Source organism: Tupaia chinensis, unplaced genomic scaffold (genome assembly GCF_000334495.1).
Source record: "Tupaia chinensis unplaced genomic scaffold, TupChi_1.0 Scaffold000110_1, whole genome shotgun sequence".
Lineage (NCBI taxonomy): Eukaryota > Metazoa > Chordata > Mammalia > Scandentia > Tupaiidae > Tupaia > Tupaia belangeri.
Window position 1 is genome coordinate 2,133,737 of NW_006159574.1, and position 21,998 is coordinate 2,155,734.

Below are 21,998 nucleotides of genomic sequence, written 5' to 3' on the forward strand. Positions count from 1 at the left end.
GGGGGAGGCACACAATCCCTTCTGTATTCTTCTCTTGGGATTTTGGGTAAGCATGCACCCACGCCCGAAGTGGTTTTCAAGCCTCTGGGATCCAGCTGCCCTAACCTCCACGCCAACTGCCAGCCCGATGGTGGTTTCCCACAGCAGCCAGGGCAGCAAGGCACCCTGAAGTCTGGTTCCCTGGTTACATTTGCCTGCGTGGGCGTCTTCCTCACAGGGCCCAGTGAGGAGAGCAAGGCAGACCTCCACCAAATGTCCTTGCAAGTGTAGCAAACACAGCTGCAGAGGGGTGGGGCACTCCTGCAAACCACGAGGCTCGTCAGAGATGACACCGCTTGTGGGACCAGCAGACGGCGTAATGGGTTCACCACTGGACTCCCACAGTAGACCACGGCTTGCTTCTCAGACCCATCAGCTTAAAACCCACACCAGGCATCTGTACGTGCATGCTTGCCCAAAATCCCAAGAGGAGAGTGGAGGAGAAACGATTGTCACGTGACCACCCCACTGCGGGGGGGTGTTTTCTTGCTTTCTGTCTTTGTGTCTCTGTCTCTCTGGTGAGCCCACGTGCCCTATAGCAAAAGTCTCTTAGGGAAAAAAAGATACACAACTTATTTTCTGTGCATGAGTCAGCATGCTTCCTGTGATGGCAGTCACATTCTTTGCATTTTAAGTATTTTTTTCTTTCCGTTACTGTGTTAAAAATTAGGGCCAGCAGGTGGCATGGGGGTTAAGGCACTGGACTCTCACATGGCCGACTGCCGTTTGCATCCTAGACCTGGAGGCTTGCTTTCTCACTTTCTCTGTCTCTGGTGAACCTAAGTACCTTATAGCAAATTAAAAAGTAATAATAATAAATAAAATTAAATAATTCTTTTTAAAAATTCACACATCAAAATTAACACATATGCTTAAATTCTGTAAGATGTATCTTATTCGTAATTTTAAATGTTACACTGTTAGGTTCTTTTGTTTTGTTTTTAAGGTTTTTGCTGTAGGGTGTGTGCGCTCACCAAGTAGAAACAGTGAGAGGGAAAATGAGAAGTCACCCCGAGGAGGATGGCTGTGCCGCAGTCCCTTCTCCATTCGCCTCCTGGAATTCAGGGCATGCGCACACACACGCCCGGTGTGAGTTTCAAACCAGTGAGTCTGGGACTTGAACCGCCGTAGGCCATGTGAGAGCATGCGTGCACATGCCAGAGAAAGAAAAGCACCTCAACTAGGCCTCCTTGTGCTACAGCAACCCCTGGCCCCTTTCCAGCCCCCTGGCCCCTCAGGGTTGTGAGCACCCACTCCTGGTGTGTCTTCAGCTGTCCCCGGCCCAGCGTTCGATCCTTCACTGTGGTTCCCAGCCCTGCAGTCCGGTGTGCTCCTGGCTACGCCACCCACTGAGCAGCGCCCCACCAGCCTGCCTCCTTGCGGGTCTCAGACCAAAGCCCTGGAGTCGAGGCACTGGTGACCTGCACACCCACCCTCCCTGTACTTGTCCAGGCCGTCCCTGTCACAGCCCAGGCCTTTCCTGCTCCAACAGAGAGGTGTGATTGATTCAGGTCATCATGCCGTGGACTGACAGTCATCCCATGTCTCCCTGGGCTGCCTGCTCCCACCTTCTCCCTTTTCTTCTGTATCAGCCTCAGCTGAGATTTGAGAGGAAACAACCAAGGGAGACACGGCGATTGGTAATGGCCTCGAGTCTCACTATTTCAGTTACTGAGTGACAGAGCAGGCTGAGGGACCTGCTCCGGACCAGCGGGAAAGCCAGGTCTCCACTGCTACCCAGGCTGTGGGGTGTGGACAGAGGGCACCGCTGCACTTCCTGGCCCCGAGTGGCTGGCTGAGCTGGCCGGGTGTGTTCATGCACTGCCTCTGAAGCCAGAGTTCCTGGGAAGACGGTGCCTCGGCCGCTGCGCTTTGCCCCATCCAGATAGAAGCCTTTTGTTTTTCTGTTTTAGGTGTCACTATATTGATTTCTTGTAAGAAATTAACTTGGAGTAAAAACCAGGAGAAGTCTTTTAAGAAATGAGTACTGTTAGGTCGTAGAACATTTTTACATGTGTAGGTGTGTTTTAAACAACATTTCTAATATTTTTATTTTCCAAGGATCCAGAGTGACTCCTGGGCAGGAAATGCACTTGACGTGAGCAGGTGCCTGGGTCAAGGCCGGGTGCCGTAGCAGCTGTTCTGCTGTGCAGGCTCTGGGCCCACTAGCCCCATGCCATCACGGCCAGTCTCGGGCTTCATGGCCACACCCCAGGGCAGGTCTCCCTGGTGCACAGTCGAGCGTGTCTGGGGACAGCACAGGCTGACTTGTGGCTCTGGGTCTCTTGGCAGGTGGGTGCGCATTTCCTGGAGGCCGTGGTGAGGAAGTTCGAGGACGTCTATAAGGGCGGAGGAGAGGGGAAGGAGTGCGAGAACCTCCTCACCATCGTCGCCCACCTGTACAACTTCCACGTGGTGCAGTCTCTCCTCATCACTGACATTCTGAAAAAGCTCATCAGAACGTTCACAGAAAAGGATGTCGAGCTGATCCTGTTAGTGCTGAAAAACGTTGGCTTTTCGCTGAGAAAAGATGATGCTTTATCCCTAAAGGAGCTGATCACCGAAGCCCAGACCAGAGCCCGTGAGGCAGGCGGCGCGTTGCAGGACCAGACCAGGGTACGCCGCAGGCTGAGCCGCATTAGAGATAAGGGCCTGGAGTAGACGCTGCACTTACCATCTGGTGGTTTCGTTATGCCTTGTCTGGTTATGGCTTTATCTTTAACGTGTGAACCCTTGTTTCTTTGCTAAGAATTGGGGTAGCTATCCCATGAGTGTAAAAACCAATTTACAGAACACCTAACTGCTGAAACAGTGCTGCTGCAGAGACCCCTGGCACGGCCTGGGCTCTGCCCCAGCTGGCTGGAACTCTGGGCCCCCTCTCCAACAGCAGCGTGACCTGCGGCTGTAGACTGGGGACTGACCTTGGCTCCAGCCCATCCGCCGTGGGATAACGAGGGCCTCAAGCGTGGCAGTGAGGATCCCTGAAGGGGAGGATGGATGTGGCCTGTTGGAGGGAAAAGGTTAGGGTGGGGGCCTGGCAGAGCGTCTGGGATGACAGGCAGAGGTGCCCAGCCGTAAGCCCCCTGCAGGCCGCTGGGCATCGCCCTGGAGGGATCGAGAAGGCTCATAGGTGATGAGTGGTGCGAGTTTCCATTTCAGGGTCGCTGACTACGATGACGTAGGAAAGTCAGGTGGGAAATTGGGGACTATCAGAGAACAGCAGCTGCTGGGTCTGGAGCAGTCGTCAGGGGACGCCAGCCTACGGCCATGGGTGTGGATTTAGGCTCAGAGGTGGCAGGCATCGTGCAGACAGGGTGGAGGACAGGAGGTGCAGGTCTGTGCTGTGAGACACACGAGGAGCACCTGGTGAGCTGTGGGATTCAGGACCACCCACACGTCGGGACAGGGTCAGAGGAGGGGCCCCCGGTATAGTACCGGGATGGCAGGGGTGGCTGCGGCAGCATGTGGGGCCGTCAGCTCAGCCGGCCCAGCATAGTGAGGCTCAGGGCTAATGTCCGCAGGGCCAAGAGGTGGGGGTGTGGCAGGGGCCCGGGAGGTGACTGTTCGTAGGCCCGGAGCTTCTCTGGGGGTGGGGAGAAAGTGGGAGAGCTGGCCGTGCAGTCCTGGACATACTGAGACCACCTAGTGGGACACTTGGTTTTGAGATGCGTGACTATCACAGGGTGCGGATGGTCCCAGTGGGGAGGTCAGAGGAGGGCACATGAGAGTCCTCGGTATGTTCACACAGGTTCCCTGTGGGCGTGACTGTATTTCCCACCGTAGCAGCAGTTGAACGGCTGGTGGGGAGGGTGGCAGGACAGGCAGCTCTAGGCCGGGAGGATGGAGGAGCAGGAAGTCCTCTGGGTGGCGCTCAGGTCCACAGGAGGCCAGGGACGTTCTGGCCCATCTTGAACTACTGTCCAGGTCCGAGGGAGACTGAAACTCCCCTGAGGACAACTGAGCTGTCCCCGTCAGAGTGAAGGCCACGTGCACTGCCTACTGTGTGTCTTGACAGGTTGAACAGCCACTACCTAGACCATCTGGAATGACAGGTGTTCTCCTCATTTAAAGATTCGGTTTATGCTGGAGACGATGCTGGCGCTGAAGAACAATGACATGCGCAAAATTCCCGGCTACGACCCCGAGCCCGTGGAGAAGCTGAGGAAGGTGCAGAGAGCTTTGGTAAGCAGCCTTCAGTTCACGTTCGTTCTGGGCCTCCGTGGCCACCCAAACCCCTCGTGGAGACAGGAGATGGCCAGGTCTGCAGGGCAGGCCGCTGCTGGTGGCTGCGGCTCTAACGATGGGAAGGGGAGGGGAGGGGAGGGGAGGGCTCACGGTCTCTCCAGGTAGGGGTCAGGGTGGCCAGAGCACAGGCAGTCTTCACAAGTGAAGGTTCACATCGGTCTGTCCCTGCACCCGTGCAGGTGCTCTGCTCAGCGGGGCAGACTGTCACCCCTGCCCTGGGTGTCAGGGTGGCTGGGGCGGAGAAGGAGCTCCCCAGAGTAATTCCTGGGGTGTTTCTAACGTGTGGCCAGGGCCAAGTCCCAGCTGTTGCTGACCCTAGCATAGTTCAGGCCCCTCCAGCTCACGCGCGCACCTGAGTCTGAGCAGCTCGGCCCTCACCTGTCGTGACAGCTTTCTGAGGACAGCACCGCTTGACCGACAGATCCACAGAGGTCAAAATAGAGAGTACCAGGACCAGCAGGAGCGTGAGGGCTACGGCTCTGGACTCCCATGTAGTCAACCATAGTTCGAGTCCTGGAGCCGGTGGCTTAAACTCAGGCTGGGCATATGTGTGTGTGTGTGCGCCCAAAATCCTGAGAGAATGGAGAAGGGATTGCAGCATGGACATCCCTCCTGAGGGTGATTTCTCGCCTTCTGTCTCTGCCTCTCCAGTGAGCACACACACCATATAGCAAAAATCTTTTTTTTTTTAGAATTATTTTATTTATCATTATTTACTTATTTATTTTAATTTGACCAGAGAAGGACAGAGTGAGAGAGAGGGAAAGTGAGAAAGCAAGCTGCTAAGTCTGGGGCTCAAACTGTTGCAGGCCATGTGGAAGTCCAGCACCCTTAACCACCATGCCACCTGCTGGCCCCAAAAAAATCTCTCTTAAAAAAAAAAACAAAAACAGAACACCCGACCGCTAATTTTGACTTCATTCCAACTATTCTTAGTTGTCACTGACTTACAGTATTTATCCTAATAAGAACTTTGCACAGCTGAATCTAATGAGCGTGGAGAACATGGTCAGCAGCAAGCACTCCCCTCCCCATCTTCTCTCGACTCAGGTGCGCAGCGGGGGCTCAGGTTCAGAGGCGCGGCTTCGTGTGTCCTGGGACGGCATCCTGAACGCTGAGCAGACTGGCCGCTGGTGGATTGTGGGATCTGCGTGGACTGGTGCACCGATGATTGACAGCAGCTGTCACCCCCCTCTACAGAAGCCGCCTGTGGGGACGGTGCGGAGACCCTGCTTTGCCTGGGGTTGCTGCCATGTAACTCGGGGTGGGGACCGCGGGGTCCAGCTTAGGCTTATAGCAGGCCTTACAGAGGCTGCTGGTAGTAAATCAGGCTGTTCTCATCTGTAGCCTGGTATATGAGCTTGCTGGAGAGAGGAGGAGAGGAAAAGCACTTCCCAGGTGGATGGCCGTGCCACAATCCCTTCTCTGTTCTCGTGGGATTTGGGGCTGACACACGTGCACCCAGTGTGATTTTTAAGCCACTGATCTGGGACTCAAACAGCACAGTTGGCCGTGTGGGATCCAGCTGCTTTAACTGCCACTCCACCAGATGGCCCCTGTTGTTTCTTCCTAACGGACTTTTTCAAACTCTCAAAACATACCACGCAGGAGATGTAAAAGGTGCATGGAGTGGGGTGGGGAAGACCAGAGCCCGCCCTCTGCAGGTGCCTGTCGTTGAGATGGGATGTGGCAGGTGTGGCCCCCAGCCAGTCATCGGAGTGACGTCCTGAGCATTCTCTGCACTTCTGTGTGTCTGTCGTTAACTAGTGCCTGTACGTTACCGGATTCCCTAGTTTCCCCATGTGTCCTCTTGCGTCAGGATCCATGGCCTGGTCCCAGGTCACACTTGGTGGTTGTGTGTCCTGGGCTCTGTGGCCGTGGCTCTTACCTGTGTCCTGTGTCCTGGACTCTCTCTGTGGCACTTACCTGTGTCCTGTGTCCTGGGCTCTGTCCGTGGCACTTACTTACCTGTGTCCTGGGCTCTCTCCGTGGCACTTAACCTGTGTCCTGTGTCCTGGGCTCTGTGGCTGTGGCACTTACCTGTGTCCTGTGACCTGGGCTCTCCATGGCACTTACCTGTGTCTTGTGACCTGGGCTCTGTGGCTGTGGCAGTTACCTGTGTCCTGTGTCCTGGGCTCTCTCCATGGCACTTACCTGTGTCCTGGGCTCTCTCCGTGGCACTTACCTGTGTCCTGTGTCCTCTCTGTGGCACTTCCATGTCTCATGCTCAGGCTGCAGTCTTGCTCACCAGCAGGTTTCCCAGGGTGGGGTGGCGGCTTCCCTGTGGCTTGCTATCCCGTGGTGTCGGTCCTGGTATGAAGGCTGAGCATTCACACATCCCCACATCATCTCACCCTGTTTCTGTCCAGTGAAGTGTGGCATAGTATTGTCAGGAACAGCTTTCCTTCAAAGTGTTTGTGTAATCTGTTAATGGTTCCTCTCAGCAGGTAAGCTCCAAGATACTAGAACTTGCCCGAAGGCAGAGAATGAACACAGATGTTCGGAGAAACATATTCTGTACGATAATGACGAGCGAAGACTTCCTCGATGCTTTCGAAAAGCTTCTGAAGTAAGCAGTTGGGTGAGCACGTGATCTCTCAGCGGGCTAGTATAAAAGCAGTGATTGATCTGCACTTGGGCGGGAGAGCCGGGTACTGCTGAGGCGTAGCTGGGCTCCCCACGCTCCCCTGCCCTGTTACGGTCTGGCTGCCTTAGTGCCCGTGTGCCAGTAACTTGCCATGCGTGGCTCCTCGTGAGCACATCGTGCACGTTCCTCAAGGCGGGCAAGCGTGGGCAGGTTCCGGGTTCGATCTGGGGACCTCCCTGAATGCTCCAGGCTTGCGGCCGCCCATGGCCCAGGGCCAGCTGGGGCAAGAATCCTGCTACGTGAAGACTCAAGGGTTCTGACGGAAAGTGCTGGCCAGTTGACTCTCAGTGGTGTTGGCTGTCCTGAGCTGCTTCAAGGTCCACAGGCCCTTGCGTTAAGGTCACCCTTCTGGTTTCCTGTGGACCTTACCGACGTGTGTCTGTAACTCACCGCAGAAAGAGGTCAGCAGTGCCTGTGTGCTTTTACACCGTGCTTCCAGACAGTCTGATGTTAGTTACTTCCTTTGTCTGCTCAGACCAGAATGAAACTCACATTTTAGGGTTGTGACCATCAGAGTCTCTAACCCAGAGGACCTTGTCGAAGGGGAAGCCCTGAGCTTTCTCAGCATCCCTCACCCCACCCAGCACCTCTCTGATGCGTCCGCGTGCCCCCGCCGCGCTCGCCTGCTAAGGGTCCTTGGTGTGGGAGAGCACAGGTCTCTGTGCCGACCCCGAGTGCAGCAGGGACACTCATTTCCCTAGTGCTGTCGTGCTTTGGGCATCTGAGTCTACCAGACTGTGCTTATTAAATGGTGTTTTCTCTTATTTTTATTCGTCGGATCATTAGCTGCTGTTCTGAACTTTTTATAACTTTATAACATTAGACGTCACCCCTGGGGGGTGATTTCTCACTTTCCCTCTTACTTTCTCCATGGCTCTCTGGTGAATGCATGCCCCCTATGGCAAAAGTCTTAAAAAAATTAAATGTAAAAATAACATAAATTGATATAAATATAGCCCAGAATAGATCGGTTAATTCAGTTGTCTGCATACTCTTAACAAGCAGTTTCTGTGGGTTTTGGCTGGTGGTTCTTTGCAGGAGACCCAGTTCTCTCCCCTAAGAGCTCAGCATGTCTGCCTTTATAGAATCAGCAGCTTCAAGTGTGCTTGGATTGGCGCACTTACAGAGCAGTTGTTTGGTCACCCATGTGCTCCTCAGCTGGGGAGCGGGTAAGTGAACATGAGGACATCCACACAATGGAATCTCAGTGCTGGCATGCCGGGGACAGACCACTAGGACCTGGGCACCGCAGGGCCTCGGTGTGTCCTGCCAGCAGAACAAGCGAAGCTCAGGTGGTGGCCTGCTTCACGACTCCATATGGCCATCTGTCTGGGGCTCTTACCGGCGCAGCCCTCTGACCCCCCTCCCAGTTAGCGAGGACGGCTGGGGCAGTGGTGACACCTTCGTCGCTGCTGTTCTGTCTTGCAGGCTCGGGCTTAAGGATCAGCAGGAGAGAGAAATCGTTCATGTTCTCATGGATTGCTGCCTTCAAGAGAAAACCTATAACCCTTTCTATGCACTCCTGGCTAGCAAGTTCTGTGCCTATGAAAGGAGGTTCCAGGTAGGGTGCGAGGGCCTCCACGTGGAGTTGTGCTCTTCCTCTACTCACCCTTGGCTCGCATGCCCAGGTTGGAGTCCACTCAGTCATGATCTGTGGCCCATGCTGGCCTCCAGCACACACTTCAGGAGGGGAGGCAACGGGGTGACCAGAGGGAGTGGCGAGGGTGCACAGTGTGCTCACGTCACCTTTTCTGTCTTGGATGCCACGAGCGTGTGGCCAGGCTGGCTGAGTCCCCTCTAGCGTAACTGAGCAGCAGCCTTCCTGCAAGGCCTTTTGTTGGGGGCAACAGGAGGGAGATGTGACAGGATTTCACCCTCTTGTCCATAGGGAAGGACTGTGGTCCCTCCTAGGGAGCTTGGCTATTTATGACCAAGGGGAGACACGCGATACCTTCAGATTGCAGTCGGAGAGGTTTATCTCGTAGCCTGTTGGAGTCTAACCTCTCTCCTCTCTAACTTATGTTAGATGACTTTCCAGTTCAGCATATGGGACAAGTTTCGGGACTTAGAAAACTTGCCAGCTACTAATTTCTCCAATTTGGTTCAACTGGTCGCCCACTTGTTGAAGACGAAATCTCTTACACTTTCCATTTTAAAGGTTTGTATAACGTGAAATTTTTGAAAGCAATGAAGAAGATGATACAATCACGTGTAGTTGGTACTTTTTAAGTGCATTTTGGACCTGGCAGGTGCTGTGATGGTAAGGTGCTGGACTCCTATGTGGCCAACTACGGTTCGAGTCCCAGACCTGGCGGCTTGCTTTCTCTCTTTGTCTCTCTCTCTCATCCAATTGAAGAAGAATAAAAAATAAATAATTATTTTAAGTGCATTTGTTTAGATTATGACTTACTTGAAAAGTGTTTTCATTCTCAGAACCCATCAGAGAGATAGCCAAGTTAACAGGAGGTATGGGCTTCCCTAGTAAGTCAGAGCGGAGCTGGTTTACCAGCCTGTACTAAGGGGAGGCAGGGGGTAATTAGAAAATGGTAACTGTGGGGGAGGGGTAATACGTTTTCTGTTCTCCATGGTGGTCCTACTGTGCTGGTGGACGCTCCTCGGCATCCAAAAATCCGTGTGATTTCATGTGCTTGCTAAGCCACTTCGTTTCTTTTTTTTTTTTTTGAGAGGTTTTTGCTATAGGGCGCATGCACTCGCCAGACAGAGAGAGACAGTGAGAAAGCACCCCCCAGAGGGAATGGCCACGCCACAATCCCTTCTCCTTCATTCTTCTCCTGGGATCTTGGGCACGCACACACACACGCCCGGCATGAGTTTAAGCCACCGGGTCCGGGACTTGAACCGCGGTTGACTACGTGGGAGTCCAGCAATATAGCCATTACACTAACTGCTGGTCCCACTAAGCCACTTATTTTCCAAAACTGGAAATAGCCTCTTAAATCGGGGTCATGTGAAAAGTAGGGAGGGATTTTTATTCTAATTAACTGTACTTAGAAGTCATTGAAAAAGTGACTAAATCAGTGTAATTTTTTTAAAGAATTTTTATTTTATTTTATTTTATTTATTCATTAATTTATTTTAATTTGACAAGAGAGAGAGAGAAAGTGAGAAACCAAGCCACCAGGTCCAGGATTTGAACCATGGTCGGCCATATGGGAATGTCCAGCGCCTTAACCACCACGCCACCTGCTGGTCCTAAGTGTAAATTTTTTTTACACCCCACTAGGTTGTTGAATTCAGTGAATTGGACAAGCCCAGAGTTCGCTTTTTACGAAACGTGTTAAATACCCTGTTGATGGAGACAGAGGTGGAAGATCTCGGTTTAATTTTCGCACGGTGAGTTCCCAGCTTGTGGTAAGACCTGGGAAGGAGACGGAGAGGTGGTCTCCACTCCCATTGGTTATAGAAGCAAGGTGCTCACACGGTGTGTGCGGTCACGGCCGCGGCGGTCTCAAGCTGTGCCCAGTCCGTTAGGTTTATAACTTACGGATAGCAAGCTGACAGTGATGTGTAACAGAACATGTTAAGTACTGGAGGGTCCTGCGTGTGGCATGGTGGGTAAGGGGACTGAACTCCCACTTGCTCAACCGCAGCTCAAGTCCTGGACCTGGCAGCATGCATTCTCTCTCTCTCTCCCTCCCTCTTTCTCCCTCTCTCTCTCTGTCTCTTTCTGTACCTCTCTGGGCAAATTTAAGTAAATAAAGTTAAATAAAATTATTCTTAAAAAAAGAAGTCCTGCACAACGTTGCTCTAAGGAAGGTGGGCTGCATTCTAGCGCACCTAGAGACTAGCTCATTCTTTTTTTTTTTTTTGGACAGGTTTTTATTTAGGGGGGTGGGGCCCCCCCAGTTTTTACTATAGGGCGTGTGCGCTCACCAGACGGAGAGAGAAAGAAAGTGAGAAATCACCTCCCAGGGGGGATAGTCATGCCTCAGTCCCTTCTCCATTCTCCTCTCGGGATCCTGGGAACGCACGCACAGGTGCCCGGCTTGAGTCTCAAACCACTGGGTCCGGGACACGAACCGCGGTTGACTACATGGGAGTCCAGCAACATAGCCATTATGCTAACTGCTGGTCCCGAGACTAGCTCGTTCTTTTTTTTTTTTTGGGGGGGGGGAGAGATTTTCACTGTAGGGCGCGTGCGCTCGCCAGACAGACAGAGAGAGACATAGAGACAGAAAGCGAGAAATCACCCCCCAGGGGGGATGGTCACGCCGCAATCCCTTCTCCTCCATTCTCCTCTCGGGATCCTGGGAACGCACGCACAGGTGCCCGGCTTGAGTCTCAAACCACTGGGTCCGGGACACGAACCGCGGTTGACTACATGGGAGGCCCGCACCATAGCCATTATGCTAACTGCTGGTCCCGAGACTAGCTTGTTCTTGACGTGTGCTCTTACGATTCCCTTCCAGAGTGTCTGACAGCCCAAAGCTGGGAATGCTGCGAGAAGGGTTGAAGCTCTTCATCAGCCACTTCTTACTGAAGGGCACGCAGGCCCACAGGAGTGCCGAGGAGGCCAGCATGTTGAGGGAGAGGGCTGACCTCGCGACCAGGTCCCTGCAAGGGAAGGCTTCCCTGAGGATGTAGGCCGGGACCAGTGAATGGCACTAACTAGAGTGGCTTCTGAAAACCCGGAGTCCTGCTCTGTTGTCTGCGTGGGGGCTTGGTGGGGTCAGATCAGGGTGGTTGTGGCCTCAAAATGTATTTGAGGCCCAGCCACAGTGGTCAGGCAGAGGGGCACTGCCGCCTGATACCGAAGGGCTCCTGGCTGCACCCCGGGTTTGTCCGAACGCTGTGCACACCGGTGGGCCTGGCTGGCTGCAGGGCTGGGAGAGGGTCACAGCGCGAGGATCCTGTCTAGGGCCTCCTGGCCTCTCCTCTCCCCTCCTCTCCTCTCCTCTCCTCTCCCCGTTTCCTCTCAATAAGTAATAAATGTATATTTTGTGATTTTTTTTTTTTTTGGTCTAAGGTTATGTTTGTGTTTTAAGTCAGTTTTAAGTAATGTGTACATAGGAGGGGCAGGTACCTACAAACTGAGTTCTCTTTCTTTTTCTGTACCTCTCTGGGCAAATTTAAATAAAGTTAAATAAAATTATTCTTTAAAAAAATGAGATTTATTAATTTTTTATTAGTTAAAAATAAGCCACTAGAGGGCGCAGTTAAAAAGAAATTCATGTTTTTTCTTTATATTGGTTAGAAGTTCAAAAGCCATCAGTTACTCTGACACTTGACACTTGATTGTTTTCATGTTTGGCGTACACTTGAATTTGCCGGTGTGAGCCCTGTGACGACTATTCTTGGGACAGGACCACGTAGACAGGCATTGCCATCAACACTCGACTCTTTTTTATAGGATTATTTTATTTAACGCTACTTATTTATTTATTTTAGTTTGACTAGAGAGAGAGAGAGAGGGAAAATAAGAAAAGCAAGTCGCCTGGTCTGGGCCTCAAACCATGGTCGCCTGTGGGCGTCCAGTGCCCTTCACCACGTCACCTGCCAGCCCCCACTACTTGTACTCTTGACGCGGTAGAGCATGTTCTTGACTGCCCCGTGAGTCTAGTCTCGGTCAGTTTCAAGTTTGAGTTAACGGCTGAGGCTATGTGGGGGTACTGCCTGCTTGCTGGGGACCAGGCGGCTCCACAGCAGCACGGCCGCTGTCCCACAGGAAGTGACGTTAGCTTGTGAACCCCGCGCCTCGGAGACCATGTGAGGACAGGCGCATCCTTGAGTCCTCGCCTCCCCAGCCACAGGTACGCAGATGGCTTCAGCCCGTGAGCTCAGCTTCTCAGTGCTGCAGGCTCCATTTACATGTCACCCCCACCGGTGACGTCCCTCAGATGTGACGCAGTGATATCGAGAAGTCCTGTCAGAGGGGTCACGCCAGGCCCTGGGGCTGCCACACGTTGATGTGCCCTCAGTGGCCTGCAGCGGCCCGGCCTCGTGGGACGTGCTCCACGTGTGTCTGAACTCGGCTGGCTCTGAGGTGTGCTGGGGAGGTGCACCGCGCAAGGACGGCTTTCACCCTCGGGCCGCATTAAAGCCGTCTCCGCAGACCGCAGAGGAGGTGGCAGGTGCTCCGAGGAGGGTGCGCTCAGTGAGAGCCTTCTACTAAGGGCCTTTGTTGTCCACTTTTTGCACGTGCCAGAGAGGGAAAGTGAGAAATCACCCTTCGGAGGAGACGGCCACGCCACATTCCCTTCCCCATCCTCCTTGGGTTTGGGGCACACGTGCACATTTGCCTGGCACGTTTTCAGGCCGCCAGGTCCTGGACTTGAACCACAGTCAGCCATAAGGGACCCAGTGACTTAACCACCAGCTGGCCCCATGCAAGTCTTGCCAGGTGGTGATTAAAGGATAGCAGCTTGGAGCCAGCAGGTGGCAAAATGGTTACATCGCTGGATCCCCACATGGCCAACCGCTGTTCCCGTCCTGGACCTGGTTCGAAACACCACTGCAGGTACGTGCGTGCGTGCCCAAGATCCCAGGAGACTGGAGATGGGATCGCAGTGTGGCCAACCCTCTGGAGGGTGATTTCTCACTATCTCTGTCTCTCTCCAGTGAGCGCACGTGCCCTATGGCAAAAACCCCTCCGCAAAACAACTCTGCCACACACAGTGCTGGCCCACAGTGAGATGTGGAGTTGGAGCCGGAAGGTAAGTAGCACGTTGCTTCCACCCTTGCTGTGGAGAAGGAAGCGTGCTTAGTGATGGTCAGTTACACTCTGGGGCGAGTCCTGATCTTGCAGACTGAGCAGTTCCCAGGCTGGTGGCGGGCATGCGGGCCGCACATGAGCGCTGATGTAACCACCATGGGTATGAGGGTCATGGGCGGGGGGGTACGACTCACAGGGTCAGTAGTGTGTCGTTGGACGTACAGATAAGTGCAAGCTGGCGTCTGTGGAAGAGGGTCTGTCTGGGGATTGTAGGAAGCAGCTAGATCTGGGTCAAAACTAGTGACCTTTAAAGCGGATATGGTCTTGGTGCTGACGCTGCAGGGCCAGCGAAAGCTCTAATAGAGACATGGTCTGCACCACGGGGCGGTGTAGACGGAGGGAAGCCATGTGCCACCCAGGGAGGGCCAGGGGAGGCTTGTTCAGAGCCACGAGATGCAGGAAATGCCACAGCTGCTGTGGGTAATGCAAATGCCTGGCCTGGTGGTACAAAATAATTAAGGGTGAGTGACCCAGTGCCTAGCGTCTCCGTCAGGCTGTCCAGGCTGCCTGGCCCCTTTCCTCTACTGACGTGTGTATCTGTGACTTTTCTAAGTCCACTGCTGCTCCCACTCGGGGTCCCCTTCACCCCTCATTATTGGGCTGGGGCAGGATTTCCTATTTAAACAAGTATAAGAAGCGTCTCCAGGGGCCAGCAGTTAGCGTAATGGCTATGTCGCTGGACTCCCATGTAGTGGGCTGTGGTTTGAGTCCTGGACCTGGTGGCTTAAACTGACGCCGGGCGCGCGTGCGTGCGTGCCAAAGATCCTGAGAGGAGAAGGGATTGCAACGTGGCTATCCCCACTGGGGCTGATTTCTTGCTTTCTGTCTCTCTGTCTCTCTGTCTGGCAAGCATACATGCCCTATAGCAAAAACCTCTCCAAAAAAAAGCAGCAGCGGGGACCAGCAGTTGGCGTAATGGCTATGTCTCTGGACTCCCACGTAGTCGACCGAGGTTCGAGTCCCGGACGCGGTGGCTTAACCTCACGCCGGGCGTGTGTGCGTGCGTGCCCAAGATCCTGAGAGGAGAATGGAGGAGAAGGGATTATGGTGTGGCCATCCCCCCTGGGGGGTGATTTCTCACTTTCTGTCTCTGTCTCTGTCTGTCTGTCGAGCGCATGCGCCCTATAGAAAAAAACACCCTCAAAAAAAAAAAAAAAAAAGGCAGCAACACCTCCATGTTTCAGAGTGTGTGACGAAACAGTCCGTGCCGTGAGCATTTACAGCAGAGCCTTGCTGGGACACCAGGCCCGTGCTACCTCCGTTCTCACAAGCCCGCTTAGCCCTGTGGCTATTTGGGTTCATTTTCTCCCCCACATTCCTGCCCCAGAGGAAGACGAAGCAAATGAGGCAGGACGTTAGCTTTGGGTAGTTTGGGTGAGGTTTATACAAGCACTTACAACTTTTCTGTAGGTTTAAAATTATTCCAGAGTAAAGGGAGGTTTTTCGTTTGTTTGCTTTTTTAAGAGGTTTTTGCTATAGGGCACGTGCACTCATTAGAGAGACAGAGACAGAGAGACAGAAAACGAGAAATCACCTCGGGGTGGGAGGTTGGCCACGTCGCAATGCCTTCTGCTCCAGTGTCCTCTCGGGATTAGGGCCACACATGCACACATCCCTGGCCTGAGTTTTAAGCCGCTGGGGCCAGGATTTAAACTGCAGTCGACTGTGTGAGAGTCCAGCGACTTAACCATGACTCCATCTGCTGGTCCCAAGTCCAGCATAGTCAGAGCTCATTCCTTAAAAGTTAAACATGGCCTGCTGTGCTTTCACAAGGTAGCTAAGCGGGCGAATTCCAGTCACCTTTGCCTCCTTTGTGAAAAGTTGGTTCCACCTAAGGTTTACCTTAACCTCGAAATCCACTAGGGTTCCTTTAGCTTGCTCAGGTGAGGTCCTTGCTCATCCTGGGCAGCTCCCGCACCACACCTGGCTGACCAGGTGAGGAGGGTGGGAGGAGGGAAGTTTTGTCATTAACTGCCCTAGAGCAGCAGGCTTGAGCTCCCAGACGCCAGCCCGTTCCTGCCTCGGGGGAGTGCCAGGGTCACACTCATGGTCTTGTAGATGGGTGGGTGGGCAGGTGGGCAGGTAGATCCAGATTTTTTTTCCTAAACCATTTGGGAATCACATCATTGAAAGCTGTCACCCCTAAATGCTTTCGTGTGTATTTCCAAGAACATTCGCTTCTGTAACCACAGTGTAACGATCAAAGGCAGGGAACTAACATCGCTGCTATGCTGTTTCCCCCACTTGGGATGTCCCTGCTGTGTCCTGAGGTTAGAGCTTTGTGCGTCTTCAAGAGGCAGGAGGTGGCAGGTTGCCCTGTTCTCGTGGCTTTAACTCCGATCACTGGTTAAGGTCACGTCTGCTAGGGCCTCCATTTACTTTTCCCTTTGTAATTAATAACAGTACATGGGGGACATATTGATCTGTCGCCATGTATCAAGTCACCCCATAGTTAGTTGCTTCAGGCAATCACTCGCCGCCCCAGTCTGTGCTCCTGTTCAGGAACAACTCTGGCTCAGGGTCCTCATGAGGCTGCACTTGCGTTGGCTGATGCCCATCCAAAGCCTGGGTAGGTGGCCCTTGCTTGTGGCTGTTGTCACAAATGTCAGGTGGGCAAGCTGACCACTGGCCATGGAAGACCATGGTGGCTGCAGTGGACTGCTTGAGCTTCCTCACAACATGGCTGTGGCTGCCCCCAGAACCAGGACCTTGCTGGGAAGTCCCACTGTTAACCTCCTGCAGTGTTCTATTGTCACACATCAAGCAGGAATCCCAGGAGAGGAGGACGCTCTGACCGTCCTAGAAGCTGGCTACCACAGAGTCATGTGTTGAGATTTGACTGAATATTCTGTTTCTCACCAAACTTGCACTCCCCAGTTTTAGCATGATTCTCGTTTGAGTGTTTACAATAGCTGTTGGGAAGTAGTGACTTTTTAACTCAATCGTTCTGCATTTATTTAAAAGAAGAAACATTTCCTTCCCCATTTATCATCAGTGTAGACCCATGGGTTCCTATTTTATTCAGCAGATTATAATCCAGGGGAGGAGGGTCACTTTATCCAGGTACGTTTGACATAAGCTGCACACACTTAACGCGTACATCCTGATGAGCTTGAGCAGCGAGTACACGGAGACCAGTCACGTAGCTGTCACCATGCCCACCACCTCCCTAAGTTCCCTCCCACCCCTTTACTTTATTATTGGTATCTGTCTGTGCATAGTAAGGACACTGAGCAGAAGAGCTATCGTCTTAGCGAATTACGTAAATTCAGTGTGCAGAATAGCGTCACTAGCTGTGGACCCATGCTCTATATTGCCAGAGTTCTCCACCGGGCATACCTGAATCTTCGTGTGTTTAGCCATCACCCCTTCCACTCTTCCCTTGGTAGCCACTGCCCTGCTATCTGCGAGTGTGTTTAGGTTTCGTGTGTAAGTGCTATCATGTGGTGTTTTTCTCTCTGGACCTGGCTTTCACAGCATAATGTCCTCCAGGTCTATCCATGTTGTCATAAATGTCAGGATTTCCCTCTTTTTAAGGATAAATAGTATTCCATTGTGGGCATGCATGCATGTCTGTGTGTATATCACATTTTCTTTATCCATTTGTCCATCAAATTTCATTTCTTTCCAAGTCTTTGCTATCTGAATAGTACTGCAATGAACATAAGAGTGCAGATATCTTTAAGATACTAATATCAATTTCTTTAGGTATACACCCAGTAGTGAGATTGTTGAGTCGCCTGGTGTTATTATTTTTAATTTTGTTATTGTTTGTTTTTGACAAATTTGTCAAAGGGCACATGAACTCACCAAGAAGAGATGGGGGTTGGAGGTAGGGACTGAGAAAGCGTTCCCCTTGGGGGATGGCCACGCTGCAGTCCCTCCTCTCTCTCTCTCCTTCCAGAACTTTGGGTACACATGCACATGTGCCCATGTTTTTCAAGCTGCCAGGTTTGGAACTCTGCAGTTGGCTGTGTGGGATCCAGCTGCCTTAACTCGCACTCTACCAGCTGGCCTTATTACTAGTTTTTGAGAAACCTCCTGCTGTTTTCCATAATGGCTATACCAATTTACATTTTCATCCATAGGGTCCAAGGGTTCCTTTTCCTACACACGCTTGCCAACCCCTTTCTCTTGTTTTCTTTTTTAATAGCCATTTGAATAATTGTGACATCATTCTGGCTTTGATTTGTATCATACTGGTGATTAGTGATGTTGAGCACCTTTTCGTATATCTTTTGGCCATTGGTATGTCTTCGTTGGAAAAATTTTTTCAGGTCCTTTGTCTAGTTTTATGAGGATATTTTTGTATGCCTGTTTTTCTATTCAGTTGCGTGAATTTTTATATATATATTTTTAATACTAACCCCATTCAGATATAGGCTTGCAAGTAGTTTCCCCCATTTCATAGGTTGCTTTCTTATTTTGTTATTTCATTTACTGTTCAGAAGCTTTTCCGTTAGAAGTAATCTCATTTGTTTATTTGGCTTTTATTGCCTGTTTTGGATTTATATCCAATAAAATAATTGCCTAGATCAATGTCGTGGACCTTTTCCCCTATATTTTCTTCTAGGAGTTTTATACTTTCAGGTCTTATATTTAATTATTTAATCCATTTAGCATTAACTTTTGTGTATGTTGTAAAATAAGGACAAAGATTTCATTCTTGGGACCAGTAGTTAGAGTAATGGCTATGTCACTGGACTCCCATGTAGTTGACCGCAGTTCTCATCCCGGACCCGGTGACTTTAAACTCAAGTCAGGCACGTGTGCGTGTGTGTCCAGAATCCCAAAAGGAGAATGGAGGAGTAAGGGATTGTGGCATGGCCCTCCCCCCAGGGGGTGATTTCTTTCTTGCTTTCTGTCTCTCTGTCTCTGTCTGTCTAGTGAGAGCACACGCCCTATAGCAAAAACCTCTCAAAAATAAAAAATAAAAAAAAGATTTCATCCCCTTGCATGTGGATAGCTAGTTTTCCCAGCACCGCTTACCGAGGACAGTTTTCTTTCCCCATTGTGTACTCTTGGAACCCTTGTAGTTGGCTGTGTGCACAGGTTTATTTCTGATCTCTCCATTCTGTTCATTACTGTAAATCTGTTTCTATGCCCATACCATACTGCTTTGAGTTATATTTATTTATATTTATATATATATATGGGGTTTTTTGCCTAATTACTCTAGTACTTACTGAATTGTTGAAAACAGGATGATGAAGTCCCCAGTATTGTGACATCACTGTCTGTGTCCCCCTTCAATATGGCTAAAATTTGCTTTCTTGCTTTCTGGGGTCCAGCAGGTGGCATGTTGGTTAAGGTTCTAGACACTCCCACATGGCCAACCACGGTTCAAGGCCTGGTCCTGGTGGCTTGCTTTCTCACTTTATCTCTTTCTCTCTCTCTGGTCAAATTAAAATAAACGAATGAATAAATAAAATTTTTAAAAAACGAGAATTTTAAAATATATATATATATATTTGCTTTCTACATTTAGGCATTTTAATGTTGGGTACAATTAAAATTGTATCCTGGGGCTGGCAGGTAGTATGGTATTAGGGCACTAGACTCCCACATGGCTGATTGCAGTTCAAGGGCCAGGCCTGGCGGCTTGCTTTCTCACTCCCCCCCGCCTCTCTCTCTGTTAAAATCAATGATAATAATAATAACAACAACAACAATAATAAAAAATAATCATAATAAGATTAAATAATTCTTTTTTTAATTGTTGTATCTTTTTGATGTATTGACCCCTTAATCAACATATAATGATGTTCTTTGTCTTTTATGAGTCTTTTAAAGTTTATTTATTTTACTCATGAGAAAAAGTGTGTATGCATGCGTACCTGCGAGGGGTTGGGGCACACTTGACAGTTTATTGTCACGCCAAGGTCTCCTAGTCTCAGGCCTCAGTCGATCTCACGACAGTTTTTGGCTTAAAGTCTGCTTTGTCTGGCACGAGTATAACTATCCTCTCTTCTTTTGGCTACCATTTTCATGGAATATCTTTGCTGTATCCCTTTACTTTCAGCCTGCGTGTGTCCTTAATTAAAGTGCCTCTTGTAAGTCTCACATTGTCGACTTTTCTGTCATGTTTGTTTTACATGCCAGAGGGCACATGCATGCATGAGGGAGAGGGGGAGGGAGAAAGCTCCGCAGGTGGAGTCTGGTCATACCACGATCCTTTCTCCTGGGGTTCTCCACCCTGTGGGGATCCTGGCCGAGATGTGGACACTCACACAGCATGCTCCTGTCAGGCTGGCGGGGCCCGGACTTGAACCGCGATTGCTTGTGTGGGATCCCGCTTCCCCTGTGCAGTGCTTAACTGCTGCAGGATGGCGGCACCTCTGAGTCTGGTTTTTAATCCATTCAGCCCCCTGTGTATTTAGGTTAGTTTAATCCACTTACAGTGATTACTGGTGGATAAGGGGTTACTGTTGCCACTTTGTTATTTTCTGTTACAGTTCTTTTGTGCCTTTCTTTCTGTCTTGCTTTCTTGTGGTCTGATGGTTTTAATATACCTGTATACTTTGATGCCTCTCTGTCTCTTGTATGCCACAGGCTTTTTTCTCTGATTACCATGAGCCGTACATAAAATATCTCATAGTTCTAACAGTCTGTTTTAAGCTGAGAACAGCTTAAATTGGATCACAAACCACAATCCTATACAGGCATTTCTCCAGCCCTACACATGTTTTGTTATGTCACAATTTACATCTTTTTGTATGTATCTACCAACAATTTATTATAGTTAGTTATTTTTAATACTTTTTTGTTTTATAACTTTTTTAAAGAATTATTTATTTTATTTATTATTTATTTACTTTAATTTGCTATGGGATTCCTGTGCTCACTAGAGACAGACAGAGACAAAGTGAGAAAGCAAGCTATCAAGTCTGGGACTCAAACCGTGCTCTGCCATGTGGGAATCCAGCACCTTAACTACCATGCCATCTGCTGGCCCCTGTTCTCTAACTTTTGTACTGCAGTTACAGTGATTTCTATGCCACAGTTACAGACCATTTACCAATGAGTTTTATACCTCTGTGTTTGCTATTGCTAATTAGCATCCCCTTCGCTTTGAGTCTAATGGCTCCTATCAGCGTTTACCATAAGGAAGGTCTCATGTTGACAAACTGTCTCAGCTTTTGTTTGTGAAAGTCTTTATCTCTCTTTCATCTCTGAAGGGTAGTTTTGCCGAGATAGCATTCTTGGTTGGCAGAGGATTTTTTTGGTTTGATTTCTTTTGGCATTTTAAGTATACCATCCCACTGTTTCCTGCAAAGGTTCTGCTGAGAAAGCCACTGATAGGCTTATTTAGGGGTTGAAGGTCAGGGTTCTTTTGTATGTGAATCATTTTTCTCTTGCTCCTTTCAAAATACTTCCTTTGAGCTTTGACACCGGTTGTGCTGTGTCTTTATGCTCAACCTACTTAGGGTACTTTTTCTTTATTGATACCCATGCTCATTTCCCTCGTCTGTTGTGCGGAGTTTCCTGTTGTCATTTCTTTAAATAAGCATTTTGCTTGGGACCAGCAGTTAGTGTAATGGCTATGTCGCCGGACTCCCACGTAGTCGACCGCGGTTTGCGTCCCAGACCCGGTGGCTTAAAACTCACGCTGGACACGTGTGCATGCGTGCCCAAGACCCCTAGAGGAGAATGGAGGAGAAGGGATGGCGGCGTGGCCATCCCCCCTGAGGGGCGATTTCTCACTTTCTGTCTCTGTCTTTCTGGCAAGCACATGTGCCCTATAGCAAAAACCTCTCCAAAAATAAATAAATAAATAAAATAAGTGATTTGCTCCCTTCTCTGTCCCACCTGGGACTCTCATAACGCATATATTTGTGTGCTTGATGATATCCCATAATTTCTGTAGATTTCCTCTATGATTTTAAGTTCATTTATCTTTTTGTTATTGTCCCTGAATAACTTCTCATGATTTGTCTTCAAGTTTGCTGATTCTCTCTTCTGCTTGGTTGAGTCTGCTATCAAAGCTTTCTGTCGAATTTTTCGGTTTATATGTTGTGTTCTCCAGCTTCTGAATTTCTGTTTGGTTGGTTCTGTTCTGTGGACTTTGTGGTTTCTTTTTTTTCTTTCTTTTTTCTTTTGCCAGAGGGTGTGTGCACTCAACGCAGAAAGAGAGGAGACAGCACCGTCAATTGGGCATGATGGCACTGCGATCCCCCCTCCTTCATTTCTGCACCCTGTCAGGGTTTGAGGCATGCACACATATGTGCCAGGATGTTTTCCAAATAGCTGGGGCCAGGATCAAAGCTGTGTGACCTGCCACATGGGACCCAGCTCCCTTAACCTCCAGGCTGTGGGGCCAGACCTCTGCTTCAT

General features: G+C 50.3%; 1 protein-coding gene across 1 annotated transcript in view; it reads left to right on the top strand.

The window, feature by feature from the left end:
* NOM1 (nucleolar protein with MIF4G domain 1) overlaps positions 1–11,683 on the top strand; it is a gene marked incomplete at its 5' end in the record, with an annotated part of 15,758 nt that extends 4,075 nt beyond the window's left edge. Inside the window, 8 exon segments of the mRNA XM_027770062.1 lie at positions 2,332–2,655; positions 4,111–4,221; positions 5,335–5,502; positions 6,729–6,853; positions 8,360–8,492; positions 8,958–9,089; positions 10,176–10,285; positions 11,362–11,683. Of these exon segments, the coding sequence (XP_027625863.1) occupies positions 2,332–2,655; positions 4,111–4,221; positions 5,335–5,502; positions 6,729–6,853; positions 8,360–8,492; positions 8,958–9,089; positions 10,176–10,285; positions 11,362–11,536 (1,278 nt within the window).
* Between the last annotated feature and the right edge of the window lie 10,315 nt (positions 11,684–21,998).